This window comes from Copidosoma floridanum, unplaced genomic scaffold, assembly GCF_036245765.1.
Source record: "Copidosoma floridanum isolate Cflo_tuat_1 unplaced genomic scaffold, Cflo_Japanese_pri ptg000046l, whole genome shotgun sequence".
Lineage (NCBI taxonomy): Eukaryota > Metazoa > Arthropoda > Insecta > Hymenoptera > Encyrtidae > Copidosoma > Copidosoma floridanum.
This window is the reverse complement of record NW_028321923.1, coordinates 43,197-68,399: the sequence shown is the minus strand read 5'-3', so window position 1 is coordinate 68,399 and position 25,203 is coordinate 43,197. Positions and strand designations below refer to the sequence as shown.

Sequence of the window (25,203 nt, the reverse complement as noted above, 5' to 3'; positions counted from 1 at the left end):
TAAGTGGGTTAATGTCACGTTTAAAAATGTTTCCTTACACAGAATCAACATTCTAAACAATTTTTTAAGCTTTACTCTTTTTCTGTCAATCAATACATATTTTTGTATATGAGAGCTATTATACATAAAACTTTTATCGTCAAAGAAAATGTGTCTTGAAATGAGTAAGTGGAAATTAACATTTAATCAAATTAAATACACCAAAAAAAAACAAACTGACACATTAATGAAAGCAGATCTTATTCACAACATAATCACACTAGATTACTTTCTTCCTGAAAATTTCTTTGTTCCTCTTAATAATCGTAAGTATGAACGTTCCTAGCAATTCAGTGGAATAAAAAATTTAATTATGCCACATCGCATATTCTACTTCTAAATGTGGGACATTTGAAAACGATGACAAAAAAATTTACTATGGAAAATAACAAAAATCTTACTATCACATTCTTTACTATGTTAGACATGATAATTTTTATTAAGCCGCGTAATAATTTTTTTGAGGGCTGCTACATAATAAAAATTGCTTAAAATATAATAAAAATTACTTTAAACGTAATAATTTGCATTATTAGGTGGGTATGTATAAGCTCTTCTAAAAAATATGATGGTTTTTAGTACAGTTATAATACTTTTTTCAACACTATTTTCCTCAGTGTGTTTATTTCAAAGTATATATTACATACGTTTTTCAAGCCATAATCTCAAAAGTTAAGAAAATGTGCGAATAGCAGGTGGTCCCAAAAACAGTAATAAATACCAAAATGAGGCTTTATTTTGTACGTAGATGCAAAAGACCCTCACTCAATAAACCCACCCCCTTTGCAACTGCGATTAAAGACATTTAATTATAGCAGCCCAATGCTTTTGAGGTTTTTCCTAAGCTCCCCCTTTCCACTCCCTTTACTTTCAATAGATCATCTGTATTTTCTGGCATACGACAAAGTAGCTACGCTGTTGAATCGAGAAAATACTCGCACCCCTTAAATATCATGTGTCAGTACTGACGCGTTCAATGAGTATGACAATTCAGTTTTACGACCTCCTGCTGCACAGCGCTGCTTATAATATATTAACGATTATCGGTACGTGCGAGGTACGTGTCCTGCAGGTGTTTTTGTTTCACACTTATCTTCCCTATAATCTTCCCTTTGAATTAGTCACTGCCCCATTGGTAGGTACATCATTTTATCGATCGAACGCACTTTTTTGGGTTCCTATTAGAAATTACAAGCCAGCGATTTGTAGATTTGTATAAGTTTCAATATTTTACTGTAAAGTAATGATGTTTTGATAATTACGAGACCATTTTTCTGAAAAAAAAAAAACAACAAAAATCGAAACTCCATATTAACCACAATCTAAAAATGAGTACTAAAACACCTGATGCACATGATACGTGACTCATGTTGATTGAAGTTGGAAAAAAAACATTTTTTTTACAATAAAACGTTTATTAGATAAATTTTTGTAAGGTAAGATAATAATTTTTTTTAATTTGACTGTGTACAGAAATGCATTTACGCAATTTACTATAATATTAAGAAGTTTCAAACATATTATGTTCTCTAAATAACATTGTAGTTCTAAAGCACTTTAGCATAATATTTAGTTTTACACGGTAAAATTAATAAAAAAAAAAAAAATATCGTTGGAAACTGTATGTTTTGCAACTCATCAAATTAAGTGAAATAATCGATGTTACTTGCTTCAAGGGGGCTCCTTCACGAAAGTCCTTAAACAGAGATATATTATTTCTTGTAAATAAAAGTCTACTGAATTTAATGGTGGTCTAAATTATATTTCGAATGGGTCGAAATTTTGAGAAATCTGAGCTCAAAGTTGTAACTATTAGCACGTGTTCCTATGGGGCAACGTGAAAAACAATTTGTTTTCGTTTATAATAAACCTAAATTGAATGTCCCAGCAGACTGAATATATACGTTTTGTAGATGAAGTCTTCCTCTGTAATATGCTGTATTAAAAATTGTGGATAAAGGACCATTTTAGCGAGATATTTGTGATGGAAATAAATAAATAATGTCCGGGAGGTCAGGAGGTCACGTGGGTAGCAGACGTACTTGTTCACGACATATATATACCATATTCCTATATATTACATCGCTATACTACACCAACACAGGTGGTCTGGTCTGGTGGCGTCATAGAGGTATAAGAATAGAGGAGAAAAGGGGACGTGATATGCGACAGCAGAATTCGCTACGTAACGGGGCATCTGTCTTTGTCTGGCAGTTGTGTTATTGGTCGAGTCATACATGAGATTGAATCAACTGTAGGATCCAGAACGAAGAAGTAGCCAATAACGTGGCTTTGGCAACAAGGACAGATGCCCCGTTTGACTTAGTTATGCTGTCGCTGCCGCTAATGGGTTAGTATAGCGCTTTTCCCCTCTATTCTTATACCTCTATGGGTGGCGTACCCTCGTATGCACTAGACTGGTCAAAACAATAATTAATTTTTCGTACAAAGTTAAACTACACACATAAATATTATTTTTCCCACTTCATGCGTTATTAAAAATATTATAATGATTTTCAGACACATTTGTTTATTAAAAAACAAAACTTTATTTTTTGTTAGTCTTTGACCTCAGCAGTAGTCGTAGGAGCCCCCTTAAAGAAGTGCATATATATATATATATATATATATATATATATATATATATATATATATATATATATATATATATATATTTATGTATGTGTGTGTATGTGTGAATATATATATATATATATATATATATATATATATATATATATATATATATATATATATATATTTAAAATCATTACTACGATTTCACAACCTTCTACTTAAAATTAAAAAAATATTGTTTTTATACTATCGTACATTATTTTCTTTCTTAGATTGCTGATACTTCTATAATAGTAATTGCTAAAACTGAGAGTTGAATTTAAGTATTAGTTATAGGTTATATTCTAAAGCTAAACTAAGGTAGTAATTTTGTCACTCATCTTATGTGTATATTAAATTAAATAAATCTACTTTTCTTTTTTTATTTTGTAAAAATACTGTAATTTTTTTGAAAAAAGCTTATTTGCACTTTAAACATTTTTCGAAACATTGAAAAAAATTGCATCACAAAATAAGAATCAAATAATTCACTAGCTACCACTTAATTTTCAAGTAATAAACATTTAATTTGGGGTAGAAAAAATACATAACAGCAAAGCAATGAACAGACAGAACCAAAATAATGTAGTTACGCACTTGGCATCCATTGTTAGATAAGCGTATTAGAATCTTTTACTGTCTACTAAAATAATACGAGTACAAGCGTATAAATCCTACGAATTTTCTTCAAGATCGTTCCTGAATTCATGTACAACTATAATTTAAGATTTAATATGGTTAAAAACAACATTGTGGTGATATAATAAGGAATAAAAGCAACAACAAAAAGCAACGTCAGCGGCAGCTTCAATTTAACGCTGATTCTACGTATAGCGTTGTAATACAAGATGTGTTTATGTTTTCCCTATATGCTGGTGACTTATTCATAATACTTGAGAGTGTATTTTTGTGTGGAAACCTACTTTTTCTGTGGTAGTTCGTAAAAAAATTTTTCTGGAAGTAGTTAGACTCTACTGATGTTGTATTTTACAAATCTGGCTGTATCAAATGTGGGGGTAACTTCATCGTTGCAGCTATGGCCATCGAAAAAATTATCACTTATAAGATGTGGTTACATCTGTTTGAACACACTTTAATTCTTAATCTCAAAAGTGCCGAAGGCTTAGATTTTTACGCTTATTGCCACAAGTTCATGCAAAGACGTACCCAAAAAATTTTAAGAGACTTTAAAGGGATGTATTAAATTAAATATGCTCGAAAGACCACCTTATTTTACAGGTATTTTCGTCAATTTAACTCGTGGCAGAGTTCCACTTGACATCAGCTTTATTAAAATTCCCTCAAGCTTTTAGAATATAGCATTTCTTTCCTTATTTCTCTCAATAATGTTAATTACACGTTTATTTTTAATAAGCAAGCAAATAGGCTGGCCCAACTTAATTTATTTTTTAAAAACTGCGCATTGGTGGTTTTCTTCAGGGGCATCTTGATTTCCTGGGCATTCAAAGCTCGTTTTATTTTTCACTTTGCAGCCATGAAATACTATGATTTTCAAAGGCTAAAAGATTCCTGTTAATGTCGTTCTCTTTTTACTGCGTCGAAGTTGTACCATTAAAAATTTTGAGAGTTAAATTTTACGCTAAGCTCATGCACTCTGGCCCTACCGAAAATTTTGAATCCATGCCTGTTAAACTTGAAAAAATATGTGAGACTTTTGCACAATGTCGTCAACGATGCAGCGAAGTACAACCTCATCGTCAGCTTACTTGACAGCGACGCCATTGATCAGCTTGCAGACATCATCAGCGACCTGCCTGAGACTGACAAATACACGACAATCAAAGAAGCAATTCTCTCTAGGACGTCCGATTCGCGCGAGAAGCAGCTACAAATGGTGCTCTCAGGTCTACAGCTTGGTGACATGAAACCATCTCAACTATGGCGCAACCTCAAAAGCCACGCTAGTGCCAACTTTACAGACGAAGCCCTCAAGGTCAGGTGGCTAGACCTTTTACCGCCTAACGCTGCCATGCTGCTTCGAGTGCTTGAACACGCTGACATGCCCAAGCTCGCAGAGGCCGCTGATAAACTGCTGAAAACCGGAACCTCTGTAATGCCTGTGAGTCACGCACCACGTTCCATTAGTTTCCCTACAGGTCAAGCCGGACATCCGGACCTCACTCAGGAAGTCGCCGCCTTTAGGCTCGCAAAAGCGCACTTCACCGCGCTTACACGCCAGCAACTCGAGCAGCCCACGGTAAACAACAACAACAACAACAACACCAACAACAACAACAACAACGACAACAACAACAACAATAACAACAACAACTGTCATGGACGGAATTTCCGCTCCCACAGCCGAGGCCGTTCTCAGTCACCCGCAGCCACGCCAACCTCGCCTTCCCGGTGCTGGTACCACAACAAGCATGGAGCAGCAGCCATACGCTGCATGAAGCCCTGCTCCTACCGTGCACCCATCGCACTGGGACAGGGAAACGCTTAATGCCACCTTTGGATCAGGTGGCAGAGGTGAGCATACGCACCACTGAAAACCGCCTACACATGTGCGACAAGCGCATTAACCTACGCTTTCTCGTGGACACTGGCTCGGTCCTACTGCTCTTGCTAATGTCAACAGTCCGAGAAAAGCTACCACAGCAGCCAATCATGCTATACGCCGCCAACCAGTCGACTATCCAGACCTTCGGCACACACAAGCTGTCGCTCAACCTAGGTCTCCGAAGAGATTTCAATTGCACCTTCACCATTGCCAACGTGCTACACGGTATTATTGGTGCGGATTTTCTGATGAATTACGGGCTCTTACTCGATCTTGAAGCCGCCAGGCTTACAGATCCCCTCAGCGGCCTCGCCTTGTAGGGAGTCCTTGACAGGATGCCTCTGTAATCGGTTTCAACAGTCACTCATTTCTACGAAAACAGTAGCACCTTCGTACAAAAGTATGCTGAGCTGTGCAAAGAATTCGCAGACCTGTTCAAGCCAAGCAGCACTTCTGTCCAGCCCCCAGGACTACCAGTGAAGCACTCAATCAGCACCACAGGACGCCCAACCTTTAAGCGCCCTTTCCGCCTATCTGAAGAACGACTGGATGCTGCCAAAAAAGTTTCCGCAGATCTTCTGGAAAAAGGTATCTGGATAAAGCTACTTTTTATTTTTGATTTATTATTCACTATTATTAAATTTTTTATAACAAACTTTTTAATTTTTCAATCTATTTGATCACTAAGGTATGTTAGTAATGAAAAAAATTAGCCAGTGACTAAAATTACTTATAAAACAGTTCACTAGATGATTTACACCAGTTTATTGACTAAACGTTTATTTGTTTGTATTTTTTTTTATAAGAAGTTTAAAGCCCTGTAAGAGTAATTTATTCATCAAATGATTTTAAACACCGCTATAGTCATATATCTTAAAAAAAACCAAACAATGTCAACCATTTATTTTAGTAATCGATTGTGGTGGTCTTTATTTAATAAAAAACCTTTTTTAAAATGGTGGTAAAGAAAATAATAGAGACAAGAACTTGGAGTTTGAGAATACGTTTAGTATGTAACCCTCTATCACGAAGAAAGGTACAGTGTAATGAAACAGCTGTTACGTTTTTATATTTTCATATAAATGAAAAAGCTAAAATTTTTTAGTAATGAATGTAAAAATGTTGCCTTTTTTATTTGCCTTACCATTATTCGTATATTTAAGTAGTTTTCAAACAAATGTCCATGTAATTGGCACTATATTGCATTTACATTATTGCAACATGTACTGATATTGTTGTTAGTAAATACGATGGTATATTGTATTACTCGTTACTTATTAATACAGTTTGAATTACATTCTAGTAAAATAAGATACTGCCCCTTCGTTCAACTATTATTATATATAATGAACTTGGTACTAAAGGAATCTAGGCCTCAGGTTGTAACTAAAATTTTTTTGCTTATTAGGAAAATGCAAAATTTACACTCATGAAAAATGAGCATTGAGTACAAGCTCGAATTATTTTATATTTTTCCTTGGTATTAGTTTATTATTTGCTGAAAGTTAAAGCACTGTCAGTTGGCTCTTGTCGAATGGAAAAATATCTCTTTACAAAGCATTAAGATCTCAAAAAATTTATTAAGCTTCTTTGTCATTTTGTCAATCAGCACACACTTTTGTGCACACATTACACGTGAAATATTTATCGTTCAAGAAAATGTGTTATAAAATAAGTAATTAAAAATTCACGGCCAACCGAATTAAAAACGATGAAAAAACGAATCAATACTTCAATAGCAGATAATCTTATTTACCATACAATTACAGTTGATTACTCTCTGCCTCTAAGATTTTTTATTCCTCTTAATAATCGTAAGTATGACCATTTTTAACTTGCTTTCGGATTTCAGATTCAAAACTCTTAAGCCAAACAGACGTGCCTACTTTTATCCACATTAATATTTAATGCATTATTTTATTTCTTTATTTATTTTTTGTACCAAAATTTTGTTGACATATTAAAAACCGCAATTTCTACAAAGTTCTTTTATAAAAACTTTTTTTTTAGTTTTGATACGAAAGGTGCAGTCCTGACAAAACCTTAAGTCTAAGATGTTTTGATATGAATTTAAAAATTGCATTTTATTTTAGACTGATGGCTAAAAATATCTCCAAAGTATAAAAAAAAACCTATTGTGTAAAAGAAGATTAACAACATCTTCAACTATCTTGAATGAATAAATAATAAATACTAGTCAAAAATTTGTTTAAATATTATTGAAGTCACAGCCTCTTTCTTTACATATTATAAGTTTTACCGTAATTTTTCTTTATTTTGTATTTTGAGATGCACTTTTTGAAAATTCGTATCAAATGTAACTTTGGTGATTGATAAAATAAGGTATTTATGAAGAAGTTGGTGCTTTTATGTTGAACTCCGTACTGCCTAGTATGATGATTGGTATACATATATTATGTGTTGAGAACAAGTCAATAATCACATACAGATTCATGCTCTTAAGTAAACCGAGACTATACTAGGTACTTTGAAATCGAAGAAAGAAAGCTCTATAATATTGAATTTCATACAGTAATGTTAATCTATACATAGTACGTCTATGAACATGAAAAGTAAATGTTGCTGAAGGACAGAAAAATGTTACATAATAATTCGACCCATTATTTTTCATGACTTTAAGATACGATTTACTTCAATATATACCATGTACTATTTAACCTGTCTGTTATTATTGGTCAATTTACATATATTTACACATCTGTTGATGTGAACTTAATTGTTGCATACGCTTTTAAAGCTACAACCTTACAACTTAAAAAAACGTGCCATTAGAAGTCGGTTCTAAAAAATAGTACCAAATGCAAAAATAAAGCTTTATTCTACATATTAACATGCAAAACTTTCCTCCAATATACCCACCCTTTTTTCCTGTGGTTAAGGACGTATATAATTATATACGCCCCTTCTGATGTTTTCAGGAGCTTTTTCCTTCCTATATCCAAAATCCTTGATAACTCATCTCGATTTCCTGACATACGACAAAGTAGCTAAGCTGTTGAGCTGAGAATAAAAAACTCGATCCTCTTAAATATCATGTGTCAGTACTGATGCTTACAACAAGCATGACAATTCACTTTTACCAACATCTACTACGCAGCTCTGCTTATAATATATTTACGATTATCGGTACGTGCGAGGTACGTGTCCTGCAGGTGTTTTTGTTTCACCCTTCCCTTTTCTCTAATCTGTCCTTTGAATCAGGCACCGTCCCGTTGGTAAGAACATCATTTTATTGATCAAACGCAGTTTTTGGGTTTATATTGGAAATTAAAAGTCACATGTAATTTGTGGGTGTGTATGCATTTTAATATTTAACGGTAGCGATGGCATGTTTGAACAAATACGAGGCCGTTTCTTGGGCAACGAAAAACAACATGAATTGATATTTTATATTCACCACAAGCTTTAAATAAGTCGTAAAACACACGTACGTGATGCACGATAGACACTGATTAAAGTTGGAAAAAATATTCTCTGTTACGATTACAATGCTTATTACACTTTTTGTGAGGTACAGATCTGATTGTGTACAGAGTTACATGTACACAAATTATTGTATTATTTAACTATCAGAAACACTTGAAGTTCTCTAAATAATTAAATAGTTTAAGAACACTGTAATACAATTTCAATCTGCACCAGATTGATAACATAACTTTCAGATTCTTACATTGTCTAACTGTGTATTGAACTGAAATTCTGATTTCTACAATAAGAATATGAGAAGCGGGTATTATCTTTTCTTTCCGATAACACGTATTTGTACAAGAATTTAGTAGTTTAACTAGGAGCTTAAAAATAATTTTAGAAAATTTTTATTAATTTTGTACAATTAAGTAATCAAAAAGTTGATACACTCTCTTACTTAATACTTCTTTCTATTAATTAAAACTTTGTTTTAGTTAAATTTTAAAAATAATAATGACGTAATTAAAGTATTAATGACAATTTACTTTAAATTAAATAAAACTGTTTATTAGACTATCGTACATAATTTTCTTCCTTACATCGCTACTACCTCTGTAATAGCGATTGCTAAACTTGAAAATTAAATTTAGGGAGTGCATTTTCAGTTATATTGTCGAGCTTTATCGAAGTTGTAGTATTATTACTTACCTGACGTAAACATCAGATTAAAAAGTATACATGTATTTGTTTTTTTTTTTTTTTTTTCTTTGTCAAAATTACTGTCAATTTGTTGAAAAAATGTTATTCATCTTTACAGTATTTCTGACTCCTTTAGAAAGTGAACACACAATCGTAGTAATCAAAAGCTTTACTGGCCACCATCTTATTTTAAAGCCCTTCAAATTCATTAGGAAATAGAAAAAATACATAACCACAAATCAATGAATGGGAAGAGCCGAATCGCTGTACGATAACATACTTTTCACGAATTGTTTGATAAGCTTATTAAAAGCTTATCTAATTAACTAACATAAAAATTTACCTAAAGCTTATTTTTATTACATCGTCAATAAAGTATAAAATATTAAAGTTAAAACTTTGATATTATCTTAGTTGTTATGATAAATGTGACAGTTTTATAAGTACCGAGTATACTTCAATCGATTACTTCTTGGTAATATGTTAGTTTTTTATTTTAATGAGCTGTATTTTTATATAAAATCAACAAATATTATAACAATAGATAATTTACTATAGCCTATGTTTTGAAGTACCAGTTTTCATTTTGATTTTTTTTGCAGATAAAGATAACACTCCTATAATTTTTTGAATTAAATTATGAGTACGGGGAGTACAGATTGTAGATAATCTTAGAATAACCAGTAACACGTACAAAAGCCGATTTAATATTTGTATTTTTAAATTCTTTATAAAATGTTATTTGCAGTTACATTAAAAAATATCATGTACCAAATACCATTATTCAAAGGATTCTTTTAAAATCATAAATAACTATAGAATCGAAGTCGAACCAATTCTATCAGACAAAAATATGAGCATTATTCAAGATTATTTAAAATAAAATTTTAAAAAATTATTGTATTTTTCTGTTCCTATTCAAACTTCTGTATGATTCTTTGCGTACCACGAAGAATATTCTATAAAATAAACCATCATGTAAGTCACAGATTTTCAATATCAATACCACAGTATGAAACAAATTATACATTGAGCCATCCCCAGAATCGTGACTACCACCACCACCACAACACCAAACTAATCAATCATGGAAAGAACCCACTGCTCCTACCAATTACAATGTTTTGTGAGGCCACGTATTTACTCGCAGCCAATACCGTCTACCTTAGCTCCTACTCTCCAAATTTGACGGCCAATCAACTTCGACTCTCGAGCTTTTTTTCTCCTACCCCACTTGGGTTAACGCAAGCTCGACCAAGTGCTTTTTTCCCCCACCACCAACAAGTTTTCGATATTTTTGGCTTCTTCTAATATTTTATGTACGAGTGTTCAAACTATGTATTGATTTTGTGTGTGTCGTATATCAATATGTTTACAATAGAGAGATTTTCTCGCAGATGGTTTATAGAAAATGAGCGTTTGGTAAAGACATGTAAATTAATACCTACGTGATATGAAATCAGATTCGATTTACTTCGCGCTTGAAAGGACTCGTTGAGTTACAAAAGAGGTGGTATGTGAAAAATGATAGAAAACCTAACGTTACTTACTTTAACAAAGTGTAAATTCTAAGGGATAACAACTCTTTGGGAAAAATAAAAAGTTTTGAATTTTCATTAGGACTTCGAAGCTTTTTGAAATGGTAAGGAGTCGTTGAATGATTTTTTATGGTGATATTATTTTTAAGGAGAACCACGTCATTTGATGGACTTTAACAATTTTTTTACACTTACACTTTTAAATTCTATGAAAAGGGTGGGCCTTTTTTTCAAAAAGCCAGAAATTTGAATTGATTTCGTTCACAAGCTTTGTACAACTGAAAAGTAATTTTTTTCGAAAAAAAAAAAGTTATTACTCAGATAGCATTAACATTTTTATCTGCCATCTAGGAAACTCTCAAAATATTCGATGCCAAAGTTTGCTTAAAGTCAGATTAGTTTTACGGAGCCGTAATTTGAGACGTCACATTATATCGGCTGTAATAAAACTGTAACAGCATGTTCTCTAAATGAAAATAAAAATACTTTCAAAATAAATCTTTTAATTGTAATTTAGAAAAAATGTTGGTTATCGTGAAAAAGTTAAGAAACTCGTGTTAGATGTAAGTAGCTTTCAAAGTCTTTGTATTAAATGCATGTAGAAAATATGTTATCGTCTCCTACTTGATGATTCCAATCTTATTGAACAAAGTTTCAAATATATAGGTTTTAATTAGCAGGTCGCAAAAGCCTTTTAAAGTATTCTCCATGTTAATATTTAATGTCAATATTTATGTAAAGATGATTATAAACTGTTTGTTAATTTTATATGTCGAGCTGGAACATCCTGCCTTATTCGACTGGATATACAAATGAAGGTACGATATTAGCGTTGATAACGAGAGATTTGATGCAGCAATTTTACGTACACGATGGGTTTCAGTGGTACATAATCATCTTCTCCTTTCCAAAGAGAATTGGGAATCCTATATGTACAAAAATTAATTTATGCCATATTGTATCACCCAATTGTTATACGAAAGCCCACCTGCAAAAAAAAATGTAAACAGAACAGAAAATCAAGAGGTCTTTTAATTCTTTTTACTAACATGAGATATGCCTTACCAACGTCCCGATATAAAAACAGAAGCTATAACAACTGCAATTTACTACACTCGTTTCGTAAATCCTCTATATATATGCGTTTTATTGCTTTTACTGTGTTTTCTCTACAATGAGGCATATCCAGAATGAAAGCCATGTATGCCATACATTGGAGACCTAATGTAGTGTACAAACAAAAAAAAAAAAAAAAAAAAAAAAAGAAAAAAGTTATGCCTCAGTATTTGGGAAAACACAGCTTTGTTCAATTTACTCTAAGCGTTCAGTTGAGACAACTCCTTGACTTTTCATTTTTAATGATGTTAATTATTTTTAGTAGACGAGTTACTTGTTTCGAAGTTCCTTGATTGACTGCATATTGTGAACTATTTTCTTTCCTTAGTATACAGCCAGAATAGTTGAATTTTTCGCATGTAGTTTCTTACCTAAGGTTTTAGAAATACTTTTAGTCTTAGAAATAGTTTTAGAAAGTTTCAAAAAGTGACTTGATAAGCTTAATCGTTTAGCTGGAAGAAAGTTATATTTCCTGCTCTATTGTAAAAGAATTTGCTAGCTCCAAGACTTTGCTAGCTTAAAGTCTTTAAAGATTGTGTACCACAGCGAGTAAGTTGTATTGGAATGAAGACTTGATTTTTGTAGATTCTTCTTTTTTTCTTTTGTCTTATGTAAACAATAGTATATTACGCCACTAGGGCGGAAAGTGCTTCTTCCCGCCCGCGGGCGCACTTTCCGCCCGCCGAGTACTTTCCGCCCGAGGGCCGAAAGTACTCGAAGGGCGGAAAGTGCGCTCAAGGGCGGGAAGGCCTCCGCCCGAGTCGCGTATCCTATTTTTCTCCTTAAGGGCGCAAAGTGAGAACGTATTTTGTCTGGTTAATGATCACTTCAATAGAAATTTAACTACAGGATTAAAAATGAAAAATATTTACGGTGAATTCTAAGATATTGCAACCTCTGTTAAAAAATAACGGAGGTGTTTCGAATAGTGTATTGACTAGAATAGTTGAGTACGAACAAAAACTTAAAGCTGGTATGCTAGAATATCTTGACTGCAGTGTAGATATTAGTGAACTTCCCTATTTATAAATTGTGTTGTATATATAAAACTATGTTTATTGATTGAGATGTCATGAAGAAGAACGGTAACTCGTATTTTGCATCAATTATTTAAAATTGAGTATGATTTTATTTTTATAAAATAATAAGTCTAAAAAAGTAGTCGGTAAGGTAGGGAATTTTTTAAAATAAGTAAGAGTTAATTGTTAATAAACGAAAGTTCGCATCAAAGGTTGTGCGGGGTCCAGGGGCGGCAGCCCCTGGTGGGGGACCAGGGGGCAAAGCCCCCGGCGGGGGTCCAGGGGGCGGAGCCCCCGGTGGGGGGTAGGGGGGGCAAAGCCCCCCCCCTCGTCCAAAAAATCAATTGATCGTTCGATTAAAAAAAATTTACAACCATTTCCCGGAAAAAAAAAAATAAATTAAATTAATCTAATCTCCCGAAAAAAAAAAAAACTTGGTGGAATGAGAGTATGAGTATCAAAAAATGGCAATCAGAGATATAATACTCCCTTATCGTAATATTATATTTTTTCTTAAGAAATTATACACAAAATATACTTATAATAGAATTTCATAAAATAATCAAGTCTTGTTTTGAAGATGTATAAAGAAAGATATTTGATAGATGTCGCATATAACATATTGATAATGTACAGCACCAACTACAAAATTTACTAATTTTTCTTATTTGCGGGCGGGAATGTACTTTCCGCCCTAGGGCAGGAATGTACTTTCCGCCCTAGGGCGGGAGGTTCCACTTTCCGCCCGTGAAATAGGCACTGAAAGTACTTTCGGCCCTCACTTTCCGCCCGAAAGGAGGAAAATTATTTTTTTACCAGGATACATCATGGGAATAATGCAACAAAGTTTCTAATTCTCTCTCATTTGTAAAAATCTGCATTGTTTAAGTCCTAGTATTTATAAAGAACAAAGGATTCTACTACAAAGAGATAACCTAAAGCAATCGAAGAAATTCCTCACCAAGCTTCACTCGACTAAGTATGGCTTAACATCTTTTTCCTTCCTTTTTTTTCACGTATTATAAAAACACCTTGACATCGTTTTCTTTTTCAAAGAAGACAGACTTTCTTCTCGTCTCTTGCAATTTTATCTTTAAAGAATTGTGACAATGTACGTCCATCGAAAATGTTTCTCTACAAAATACGACATTTCTCGTTGTCAAAGTAGTGTCAAGAAATTTTGTACATAAATTTGATAGCAATGAACATCCGTTATTACTACACTGAGGTGGCTTTTTGTAAAGTTGACGATTTGAACGAGTTATATTTCCTTTGTTTTCAACACTCACCCGCACCTGAGATATTCCATGGTAACTCTTTTTATACAGATCCTCCAACAGTAATTATTGAAGGTATAAAATCAAGTAATGTCAGATACGCACAGTTTCATCAAACATTAAAGTTCAAGACAATAGTTTACTAGACATTTTTCTAGAACAAAGACCGTACCTAAGCGCACACTAGCATGTATCATTAACAAAGTTAGCCACGAAAATATTGAGTACGTGATATAACAGGTATTAATTATAAACGATAGTGATATCACGAACGTGACACATACAGTAGCAACATTAGGAGCCACATCGTTGTTTATCAGTCGCTTGAAAGACTTTCCTCAACCAGCAGCAACGTATTTGTATCATAATATTTGAAGAAAAATGTCCGATAATGAGGAAAATGAGAAGATGGATTTTATTATGCGGAATGATGAAGAGTCTCAGAAGTTTGGCGTCTCTTTCTGTGGCCGTGAGGTTCATCCAATAACCTGTACCAGCAACGCCACTGAAGAGACGAGGCAATTGGACCTGAAACGCAGCAAAGATCATCGCCTTTTACCTGATAGCAAAAAGGTATGGGGATTTTAAAATTGCATTTCCATACTTAATTTTTTCTAAGATTCTTTCTCAAAACTGAACAAAATTGTGGTTTTATAAAAAAAGGTCCTCCAGAAGGAGTTTGGTCGCGCTAAATATGACAAAGACACAATTAAGGTCATGGTAAGTATCAAAAAAATTTTCTTTGTTCTTCTCTTTATTTATTTTTCAAACGTTTTATGTTTTGCAAGGGTTGTCCTCGAATTAAGGAAAAAAGTCTATTAAGATTTTTGTATAATCCGGGAGTAGAGAAAATGTTTAACTTTTGCAATTCTTGTAACAAAGTGTAATTAAAATGTATGCAGTAAATCTCTTGAATAAGCTATTAAGCAGGTAGATAAAGCCACGAAAAATGATAAATAAGAAATTTTTTACTACAGCAAGAGTAATTAAAAAAATTTTGTACTATAATTATGACACATAAAAATTTTTTTTTGGGGCATAAATACACCAGCTTCTTTTCGTATTTAACAAGTAGTAAAAATTGACTAAATTATATGCTGAATTTTATTTATAATTCTATGTTTTCATCACAGTGTCAAAATAGCTCAAAATAATTTGATCTTTATTTGATTATCTTTTGATTGCTGCTAGTCAGACAATAGAAAACCTATTTTTCGCGCAGTTATAGAGCAAAAAAGTTCGAAAATTGCTATTCAAAGTTTTAATTTTGCAAAATTATTAATTTTAAGATTTTACAATCAAAAATTCTTTAAAATTAATAATTAAATACCTTTGGTATGAATTTTTTTCTCCTACAGAAAGGCTGAAACAAATCTAAGAACGAAAAGTCATGAAGAACGCTAAGAATTTTAATGTGGTGGAAAAAGCAATTTTTTCTTTCTAATTTCAACCCCAATTTTTGAGAAGATTCAATTTTGCAACATAAATAAATTGTAGATATTTTCAAATACATAGTTCATTTTACTGGTATGCAACACATTGCACTTAATGGAGTAAATTTTCATACGAATTGAAAAATATGTAACTGCTATAACGTGTTTTTAATGTTAACTATTAAGAGTTTGTGGTAATAATGGTTTATCTCCAACTGTCTTCCAACCTGAAACAATTTGTTTCATTTCTGTAGAATAATTCTTGTTATTGATTTGAGTTAGTATTTGTTACGTTCATTAACGATTACTATAAAAAAAAATATATATATACATATATATATATATATATATATATATATAAAAATACCTGAAAACTTCGACGTACTATGCATTTGGTCGTCTGCTTGCTAAATACAAAACTCATATCGTTACACAAAACCATATTATGATCATTCGCTACTTTTTTTAAAAAAGATTTTTCATTTAATTACATACATTTAAAACCAATACATCTGAAATTTCGTCATATTATGTGAAATACATGTACAAATAACAAACGATATTCTACATTTTTCGTTTTTTTGATTTGGGAAAATCATCACTGTTGCTTTCACTAATATGATTCTCGTCTGTGTACAGAAAATTTTTGAAATTATTTTTCATAATGTTACTATTAACGATTTTAACTGTCTTATGCTCTATTTTCTGGGTTTTAAGATACCGTTTTTTTTTTAAGTACGGAGTAAGTTACGGAGTACTATTAAAAGTCAGTCCTTTTGTTCAAGTAATACTTTTTTTTCGCTGGTGCTTTGTAGATTGGTCGTGCCGTGCATGCAAGACAAAGTATTTTTAATGAATTTAGCCATATTTTTTTACTTGCACGATTTTTCTTGCTACGATATTTAAACGATAATCCTTGATTACTATTTTTATGCAACTGCACTTTTTTCCTCATCGTTTCTTATATTTACAAGAAATATGTTTCACAAAAAAGCGGATGCAAACTGGTAACTGAAGAAAAAGCTGATTAAAAAGATACACCGTAAGAGACAGCACCTTAAATAAGGGTTTTTTTACAGGAACGTGGTCCAAAGTAATTGGTAGGGAACCTTAAATTTTCGTACGTGGAAAAAAAAATCTAATTTTTTTTATGCATTAACGACTAAATGCATGCAACCTTTTGTTCGAAAAACAGTACAATAAGTCAAAGTATTCAAGTATAACAGTTGGTTTTATGCTGTTAATTTATGTAAAAATTACTAACTGTGTAACTGTAAAAATGAGTTTTTAATTACTGTTGCTGGAATTATGTCGTTGAATTTTTTTTTTTCTTCATGTAAAAATATATCCTATAAAGTGAAATTGGTTTCCACACATTCAAATGTGAGTCGTCAAAATGATAATATTTTTTTTTTATTACAAATTTAGTTTTATAAAAGATTAAGGTCAAAATTAAAAAAAAAGTTTGTCTCAACATTGAAGCTTTTCGCTATCCTTAATAAAATTCATCTGAAAACTTTGATGCAGCAATACTATAAGGTTTAAGGCAAATAAATTGTAAAATAATAAATTGTTTTTTGAAATCATTTTTAATGTTACATAAAAATTATTGAGCATGGCTTACGATTTCTTAAAAAAATACGGAATTCTTAACTTTGAAGTAATGATATGCAAGAATGAAAAGATAAATATAATTTTAATATATAATTTTGAATAGCGTCTTTCGCTATCACTTTGTAAAAAATAGGTGTGAGACAACCTTAGCACCACTTTTTGGTAGATTATCGAAAAAAAACAAATTATCTTCTGATACTTCTGCAATACAATGCTCCTAAAGAAAGTTACAAGCAAAATTAGACAAAATAATCTATCAGTTTTAACTGTCTTTTCAATAACAAACAAAGCCGGTGCGTTTATGCCCCAACACTATTTTTATATATAATCTGATCATAACAAAAAGCTATTCCAACAAATTTCGTCGTAGTTAACCTGTTAATTAGAACAATGATGTCATCTTTCAGGTCAGAGGGAAATCGATATTAGTTCAGGCTACCAGGAAAAATCAACTAAGCGAAGCCTCTATGACGTTTGACATTCCAGATCAGTGTGATTTGGAAAGAATTAAGGCAGGATTTCACTCCGATGACGTCTTGTATATTCGTTTTCCTTCAAGGAATGAGCCAGATGTTAAAGTATAGACAATTAAGAACTTTAAAATTTTAAATAATTTATTTTCTAATCGAAAAAAAAGAATATGCAGAAAATAAAAGAATATAACGATGTCATTTTTTTATTTAATGTTCCTTGGTCGAAAAGTATAAATAACATTTTTAGCAATTTTTGTAGTTCCAAGCTCATCAATAGAAAAAAAAAAAAAAAAAAGAAAAGAAAAAAAAAAATACAATTAATAAAAAGAAATCGTTGTTAGCTGTCCATGAGTTTATATAAGTTGATGAAAAATTCGTAAAAAAATATAAAGAAAATACGGATACCATTACTCTACCTTGCTTCGAGAGATAATATAATTTTTGGAATTCAATGATCGAAACAAGGTGCTGCGATTAAAAAGATGCTAAGTCAATTGTCATAAATAAAAGTCTTATTTATATCTAAATTTTTTTTATCGTTTTATTATTAAAGCATATCCTCATACATTTCTAGCATGAAAAACATGTTATTTCTAAATTTACACTAAGTATCACAATTATTTTATTTGCAATCAACATCAAAGTATATTTAATCAATGTACACCAATAAGAAAATTTCTGGGTTCTCAGCTTTTCCTTTTTAATTAAATAAAGTCGTAAGGTCGTTTTTTTTCATTTGCAATGTTTTTACCAAATTAGTCACATTTTGAAATATTACAAAATTCTCAAAGTAATGACACACTGATTTTTTTGCGATAAATGGTACCTGCGTTAGATTAATGGCTTATTCACGCAGTTTGTATTTTTCACCATCACAGCCAATGCTTTCTTATGGGGTATGAGGCCACGTAGGGCATATTTGCGCATTTCTGTATTGAGAGTAAACTAAAAAGTTTTTTCCATTATTGTATAATTTATTGCTTTGCTTGGATTTCCTGATTATCTTGATTTTCTTGCATGGTTTTCTTACTAAATGTAATACTAAGTGCGTGTGATACTTTTCGAATAAAAATATTATTAAGCTCATGATAAATGCACTTATTTAAAAAACAAGCAACATGCTTCTGACGAAGAACCGTACACCAGAGGTTCTAACGAAGAATCGTACAGCTGGAGGTTTCCAACAAAGAATCGTACAAGCTACTACTTCCCAACCAAGAAACATACACACTACTACTTTTAGACGAAAAATCGTACACTCAACTACTTTCCGACGAAAACTCGTGCGCTCAACTACTTTCTGACGAAGAATCGTACACTTAACTAATTTCCAACGAATAATCGTATAACTCGACTACTTTCCGACGAAGAATTATACACTTAATAACTTTCCATAGAAAAATCATACACTTAATTATTTTCCGACGAAGAATGGTACACTCAACTACTTCTAGATGAAGAATCGTGCACTTGACTACTTCCCTACGAATAATCGTTTACTCAACTTCTTTCCAACGAAGAATCATACACTCAACTACTTTCAGACAAAAATCGTACACTCGATTATTCTTTGACGAAGAATAGCACATGCCTTTACTATTATTTATTAGGCACGACTGATACTCAGGAGTGCCTTAAAGTTTTTCCAGAGCAAAAAGTGTCAGTACCCTCGAAACTTATTGTTTCTGTATAAAAAATATTTTGGTAAAAAAAAATTGGGATCGTGGACCTCGGCGTCATGAGTGTATATATCTACTGGGACTGATACTTGAACATGCTAATTGTAGATTAGATTCTAATTATCATTTACACAACAAAGACCATTCATAATACTGTTTTCATACCTTAAGCGTTTTAAAGTTTTACTGTGACTTCGGTACAAAAGATATTTATCATCGACGCGCTTCTAAACACAGGGATTACAACGTTTTTCACAGGTTACAGTGATTGTCCTACTTTAGTGAACATTGATGGGCATACTTTGTTTTTCTAATTAAATGCACAGCAAACACTTAACACCTCCCGTGGTGGACGCATTAACAGAATACAGAATATCAACCTTTGTCGTGGTGCCATTATATTAGTATGTGCCGTTGTCTTTACTTGCCTTCTTCTCCAATAGTTTAAATTATTGTGCATCATTTTCTCTTATGCTGGAAAAAAAACGTGATAAATATTTTGGTAACCTACAAACCTTTACCCTACGAACAAAACTGAGTTTTTCATGAAAAGTTATTATTGTAGCGAGCCAAGAATAACTGTCAAGTAAAAAATGTAGTCTATACGTATACATATACTTACACGTATTGTAATGAAGTACAGGGAAAGAATGACACTTTTGGTATCAAAAAATGTAATACATTTTTTTAATGCACATTTTGAAAACCTTTTTTTTTCATTCCCCATATTTTACATCACAAGAAAAATACTTTCAGCAATCGATTAAGTTGATTTAATATATACTTTTTCAACCGTTTTCATTCAATCAAATTTTAAATTTTTAAAAAAATATTTTTATACATTTCAAACTTTTTTCGTCATACTTTTACTTTAAAAGATCGTGCAGAGCTTCTTGAGAATAAAACAAAGTGCTAAACACGGGCTCCAATTCATTTTGTTCAGTGTCAGAAAAATGTGAGTACTCGAAATTTGAAGTTAGAGCGTGAATTTTATAAATTTATTTATTTTTAAGCTTTTTTCCTACTGATAAGTTGGACCACATCTTACATGTTAAGGTTCTAGGAATTTAATTCAATCTTACTCTAAGAGCTTTATTTATATGTTTGAAAGAGTTGTTACGAGCTTTTGTGGAAAATTTTTTATAGTAATATAGAAGCAATATTGCTATTTTTAATGCACGTATCTTTTGACCTGAGACATCTTTTCTAGACATCTAGCTTAAGTTTTGTTTTATTGCCCGAAAAGATGTCTCAGGTTAAAAGTTACGTGCATTAAAAATAGCAATATTGCTTCTAAAAACCTATATTAATTGGGACGATTTTCCGGTATTTTTAGCTCTAGAATTACGTAACTTCAGTTATGACGTATTAAAATGCCATCTAAAATGACCTTTTGAAGTAAAATTATGATTACAAGAGTGATAAAATTAGTAGAATTTGTCTTACAGTTTCACTTTAAAAATTCAAATAAAGCTTTAAAAAAGGGGCAGTGACACCTACATTGCTTGTTATAAATTCACGTAACACTTGACCTGAACCATCTTTTCGGACATTTCAAAAAGGAAATCAAACCTCGTATCATGTACTTACTGTATTCTACAACTATGATGAATTTTCCACTAACTTTTGTTGCTAAATCCCTGATTGTACGAACATGTGGAAGCACTGAATTTAAAGTTTTTGTTTAAAATTTTCAAATTAATTTAGAAGTAACCGCCAAAAACAGCTCTGTAATAAAAAATTCTTGAAATTCACGCTTTAATCTCGAGCTTTAAAATAATGCTCTCAACGTTTAATGCCTTAAATTTTTCGGGACACTAAGCAAAAAAAAATGAAAGTCCTTTTCCACTACTTTATTGTCTATTCTTAATAAATCCTGTACGATCTTTCGATGTAAAGGTATGATGGAAAAAGTGTATTGAAGTTTTTTTTTTTAATTTCTTGTTTAGTTTACAAAAAAAATAAAAAAGTTTAGTTTTCTACTTTGATAGCGTACTTTAAAATTTTTTTTTCCCAATTTGCAGATAAGAAAAGTGTTGTTATTTGCCTGTATTTCATCATATTCTGAATCGTATTTATTATCTTATATACATACTTACATACATTTTTTTTGTAAACAGCTCTACAAGTTGGCGTTGAACAACTTTCATCAGAACCACAGACAGCAACATCAAAATTTATAAGGAGAAAAGTGAAAAGGAGACATTTTGTAAAAAATATTTCTAGAAAACGACAAAGGAACCAAAACACTTGGATTGATGCACAGTAAAAAAAGCACATACTGAAGGTGTAGCTGGAATCGGACGAAAAGGGCCAATAACGGCAAAGGAGATGCAATTATCTTGTAACTGTCGTCTTAAATGTAACGAAAAAATAACCGAACCTGATTGATTGAATGCATTTAATCAATATTGGAATTTATGTGATAAAACTAAACAAAGAATGTGCCTGAGTAACTGGATGTCTCTGAAGAGTAACTATTTGAGTGAAGAAAAGGCTGAAATAAAAAAGGCTATCGCAGCAAAGGTTTTTTTATCAATATCAGTTACCATCTTTTACGGGAATGGTTTCGGTTAGCCGTGAAATGTTTTTAAATACTATTAGTAAGTTAAATATTTTCTAACGTTTAACTGTAATCGTACCATTTGTAGATTTGTTAATTTTTAAGATATTAGAGTTGTACCAATTTAGAAAAATCGTCATACTTGATATCACTAATAGTATTATCATGAATTTTTAAGTTTTGCCTTAAATAATTATTTTGCAATTTTCAGACTTTCAATTTTCCTTAAAAATCAAGAATAAGTACACATGCAACAGAAATCTTTTACCTTGATATCTCAGAGAACGTTAAAATAGCATTTGGTGCATTTTTGGCCCATATCGTTAATTTGTAATTTCATTATGTTGTTTAAGTCCCTATACTGTGCTGTTAGCAATCTGTTAGATTGGCATGTACAAACATTTTTAAAAAATATTCTACAAAATTCATTATTTTTACAGCTTATTTAAAACACTTTACAAACACAAATAATATTACTTCAATACATCCCTTTCTATCGCAGCATTTAAAAAAAATATCAATTATGAACTATTTTTTCATACCATTTTAAATGCATTGTTTTGGGGGTAGCTTTCGTAGTGTTTTTTACGAATGCTATTGTTTATCGATGAAATACAATACACATTTTGTTGTAAATATCAAGATTTCAACAGTACAAGCCGCTTTAAAAAAAAAGTCGAATGCTGATGCGACAGGGGTTATTGAAGATGATCAGAGAGGAAAACATGAGAACCGACCATTCACGTATTCAAAGGAAATGCTGAATTATGCACAAGAGCACATTAAAAGTTTTAATGCTGTTGACTCTCATTATTGTAGAGCTAACAATCAAAGGCAATACCTAGAACAAGGTCTTTCTCTATCCAAAATGTATCGTATGTATGCAAAGGATGTTGGAGACAAAGTTGGTTCGGATAATCTCGTGAGTAAGCAAAAATATGAGGAAATTTTCAGCACTCACTTTAACTACGGATTTATCAAACCAAAAAAAGATTTGTAAGTTACTATTTCAATTATCGAACTGTGTATGCATTGTATATTATATTACTATCAGACTTCGTTCATCCGGTCATTAAGTGGTACGTTAAAATATCTGTATTTTGTTTACGTTAAAAATTAATATTTGGTAAGTTTTCTATATTTGCTAGTATAACCGTTGTGAGCTGAGGATAATCAATTTTTCGGGTCGTGATTAATTTCATACAACAAAATTTCTGGAGTATTGCTACTAATTAAATGCCTGTGCTCTAAGGCATTTTTGAATTGTCCTTAGGAGAGTAATATTCTGCATAGTATATTCTTAAACCACGTTATTTGAAGAAACTGTACAGAAAAGAATATAGCGTTTTAGACATTATTTTTTCATTTGCGGGTTTCTCTAAAATAATAAAAATGTCACCATCTTGCGGTAGTAACAAATTGGATACATTGATTTATTTTAAATTCTGCTACTTTATAAAAATAAGACTGGGGGGCTGTAACCCCTAGACGTTTACCGTAAATACCCTTAATATTTGATACGAATTTATATTTATGATTTAAGACAAAAAATCAAACAATAAGCTCTTATGATACTAAATTTTTTTTTTTTTTTCAATTTACAAAATAAAACATTTGATTCCTTTTATAAAACGTGGAACGAACAAAACTGTTAGATTCACTAAGTAATCTGTATTACATTTACATTATTGTTATAGCTATATTGTCTAAAATTGATAATTGGGAAATTTTTTTTTCGAGTATCTAACAATCGCTGTCGTAGAATTAGAACATACTCGGTAAAGTTACTTTAATCTCATTATCGGTCGATCTTTAATCCCTTATTGATCGGTTGTATATTTTAAAAAGACTGTACATGTACCGTAGTTTGTTTTAGAGAAATTTTGTTTTTTTCGATAATGTAGACCCTTACTTTACAAATAATTACAATACATTTACGATTGATAAATTCCTCACACTAAAATATTTCTGTATCCACTTATAATCTTACGTGAAAATAGCTAAGCAATAATTAAATACAATTCAATCAATGTTGAGTAGTTTCTGAGACCGAAATTGAGACTGATTGTGAGACGTTAACTCAATCTTTTTCTTACGACGTAAAAATTAATAAAATTGATCGGGAAATAATTGTCTAATATATACAAAGTATACATTCCGTTTATGGTTAGGCTACATCTCTGAAGTCAACGTGTCTATCAAACTAGCGTAGCCAAGTCATAGGGCCGTAATAAAACTTACACTATGTTACTTTTGCTAATTATTAGCTGTTTCTTGCCAAAGAATTTTGTTTGCCATATTTATTTCAACTTGTGTCTAGTATTAATACAGATTTTTCATACTTGTGTCATTCAACTCCACTAAATAGTAATTTGAGGGTTATTTGATCTTCATTTAAATTATGGTGAGAGTTTCAATTATACACTTTCTGAAACAAATTACAAAAGATTAGTTTTCAATTCGTCATAAAAGTGTCATCACCACTAGGGCTATTTTTCGGCTCAAAAGACCCTAAGATAGCCTTGGTAGAATGGCACTTATGTGCTGAACACTGTTTTTCCTACCGAGGGTGCAGTGAACAGCCAAATGTCACGAAAATCACCTCGAGGTCGGAAAAAAATTTATGGTATTGATTAAAATTTTTCTTATTAAAAAGGCACACATTAATAACCTAGATGATTGTTAAAGTGCGAAAAAAGACGTATTATACCCGTTACAGTAACTTTATCAACAATCTTTCTACCTTACATTAAAAATCTAATATTTTCGGCTTGAGAAAAAAATTCCGCCAGTGAATAAATCATTCTACTGAATCATGCGGATAGCAAGTACTCAAAACAATTACAGAAAGAAACGATGTATTTACATATTTTTAAATACGATCACAATATTCATTAAAAACACTCCATTTTGTCTTTTACCTTATTACGATAATTATTGTTGTAATTCTTGAAAATACAATATATTAGTTAATACAATAATCGAAGAAATAAAAAACAATTGTAACTGAATTCGCCAAAAGAAGGAGGAAACACTTGAAACGCAATTGTTGCATGGAATTTCACTTAAAAGTAGAACTATATTTACTATTATTTTCTCTGACACGGTGTGCTGAATAATAACACTGTGAATAAAGTCTCTTAGTATTATAATCATGTACGATTGGCCAATGAATATTTGTATT

General features: G+C 31.6%; 2 protein-coding genes across 2 annotated transcripts; both read left to right on the top strand.

Moving 5' to 3' along the window:
• The first annotated feature begins 3,866 nt into the window (after positions 1-3,866).
• Positions 3,867-5,499, top strand: LOC149373064 (uncharacterized). Its single transcript, XM_089597974.1, has 3 exons — positions 3,867-3,894; positions 4,356-4,873; positions 4,978-5,499. The coding sequence occupies exons 1-3, from the start codon at positions 3,867-3,869 to the stop codon at positions 5,497-5,499; spliced, it is 1,068 nt and encodes a 355-aa protein (XP_089454100.1).
• A 9,064-nt stretch (positions 5,500-14,563) lies between these two features.
• Positions 14,564-17,992, top strand: LOC149373063 (uncharacterized). Its single transcript, XM_089597984.1, has 3 exons — positions 14,564-14,830; positions 14,921-14,977; positions 17,712-17,992. Exons 1-3 carry the CDS (start codon positions 14,639-14,641, stop codon positions 17,886-17,888), a joined length of 426 nt encoding a protein of 141 aa, XP_089454110.1. The 5' UTR covers positions 14,564-14,638; the 3' UTR covers positions 17,889-17,992.
• Positions 17,993-25,203: the final 7,211 nt, after the last annotated feature.

Coding starts and splice junctions, on each gene's coding strand:
- LOC149373064 (XM_089597974.1), top strand. CDS start 3,867: ATGCTCGAAAGACCACCTTATTTTACAG. Junction 3,895..4,355: donor AAGACCACCTTATTTTACAG/GTATTTTCGTCA, acceptor TCAACGATGCAG/CGAAGTACAACCTCATCGTC. Junction 4,874..4,977: donor AGCAACTCGAGCAGCCCACG/GTAAACAACAAC, acceptor CCGCTCCCACAG/CCGAGGCCGTTCTCAGTCAC.
- LOC149373063 (XM_089597984.1), top strand. CDS start 14,639: ATGTCCGATAATGAGGAAAATGAGAAGATGGATTTTATTATGCGGAAT. Junction 14,831..14,920: donor TTTTACCTGATAGCAAAAAG/GTATGGGGATTT, acceptor TTATAAAAAAAG/GTCCTCCAGAAGGAGTTTGG. Junction 14,978..17,711: donor AAGACACAATTAAGGTCATG/GTAAGTATCAAA, acceptor GTCATCTTTCAG/GTCAGAGGGAAATCGATATT.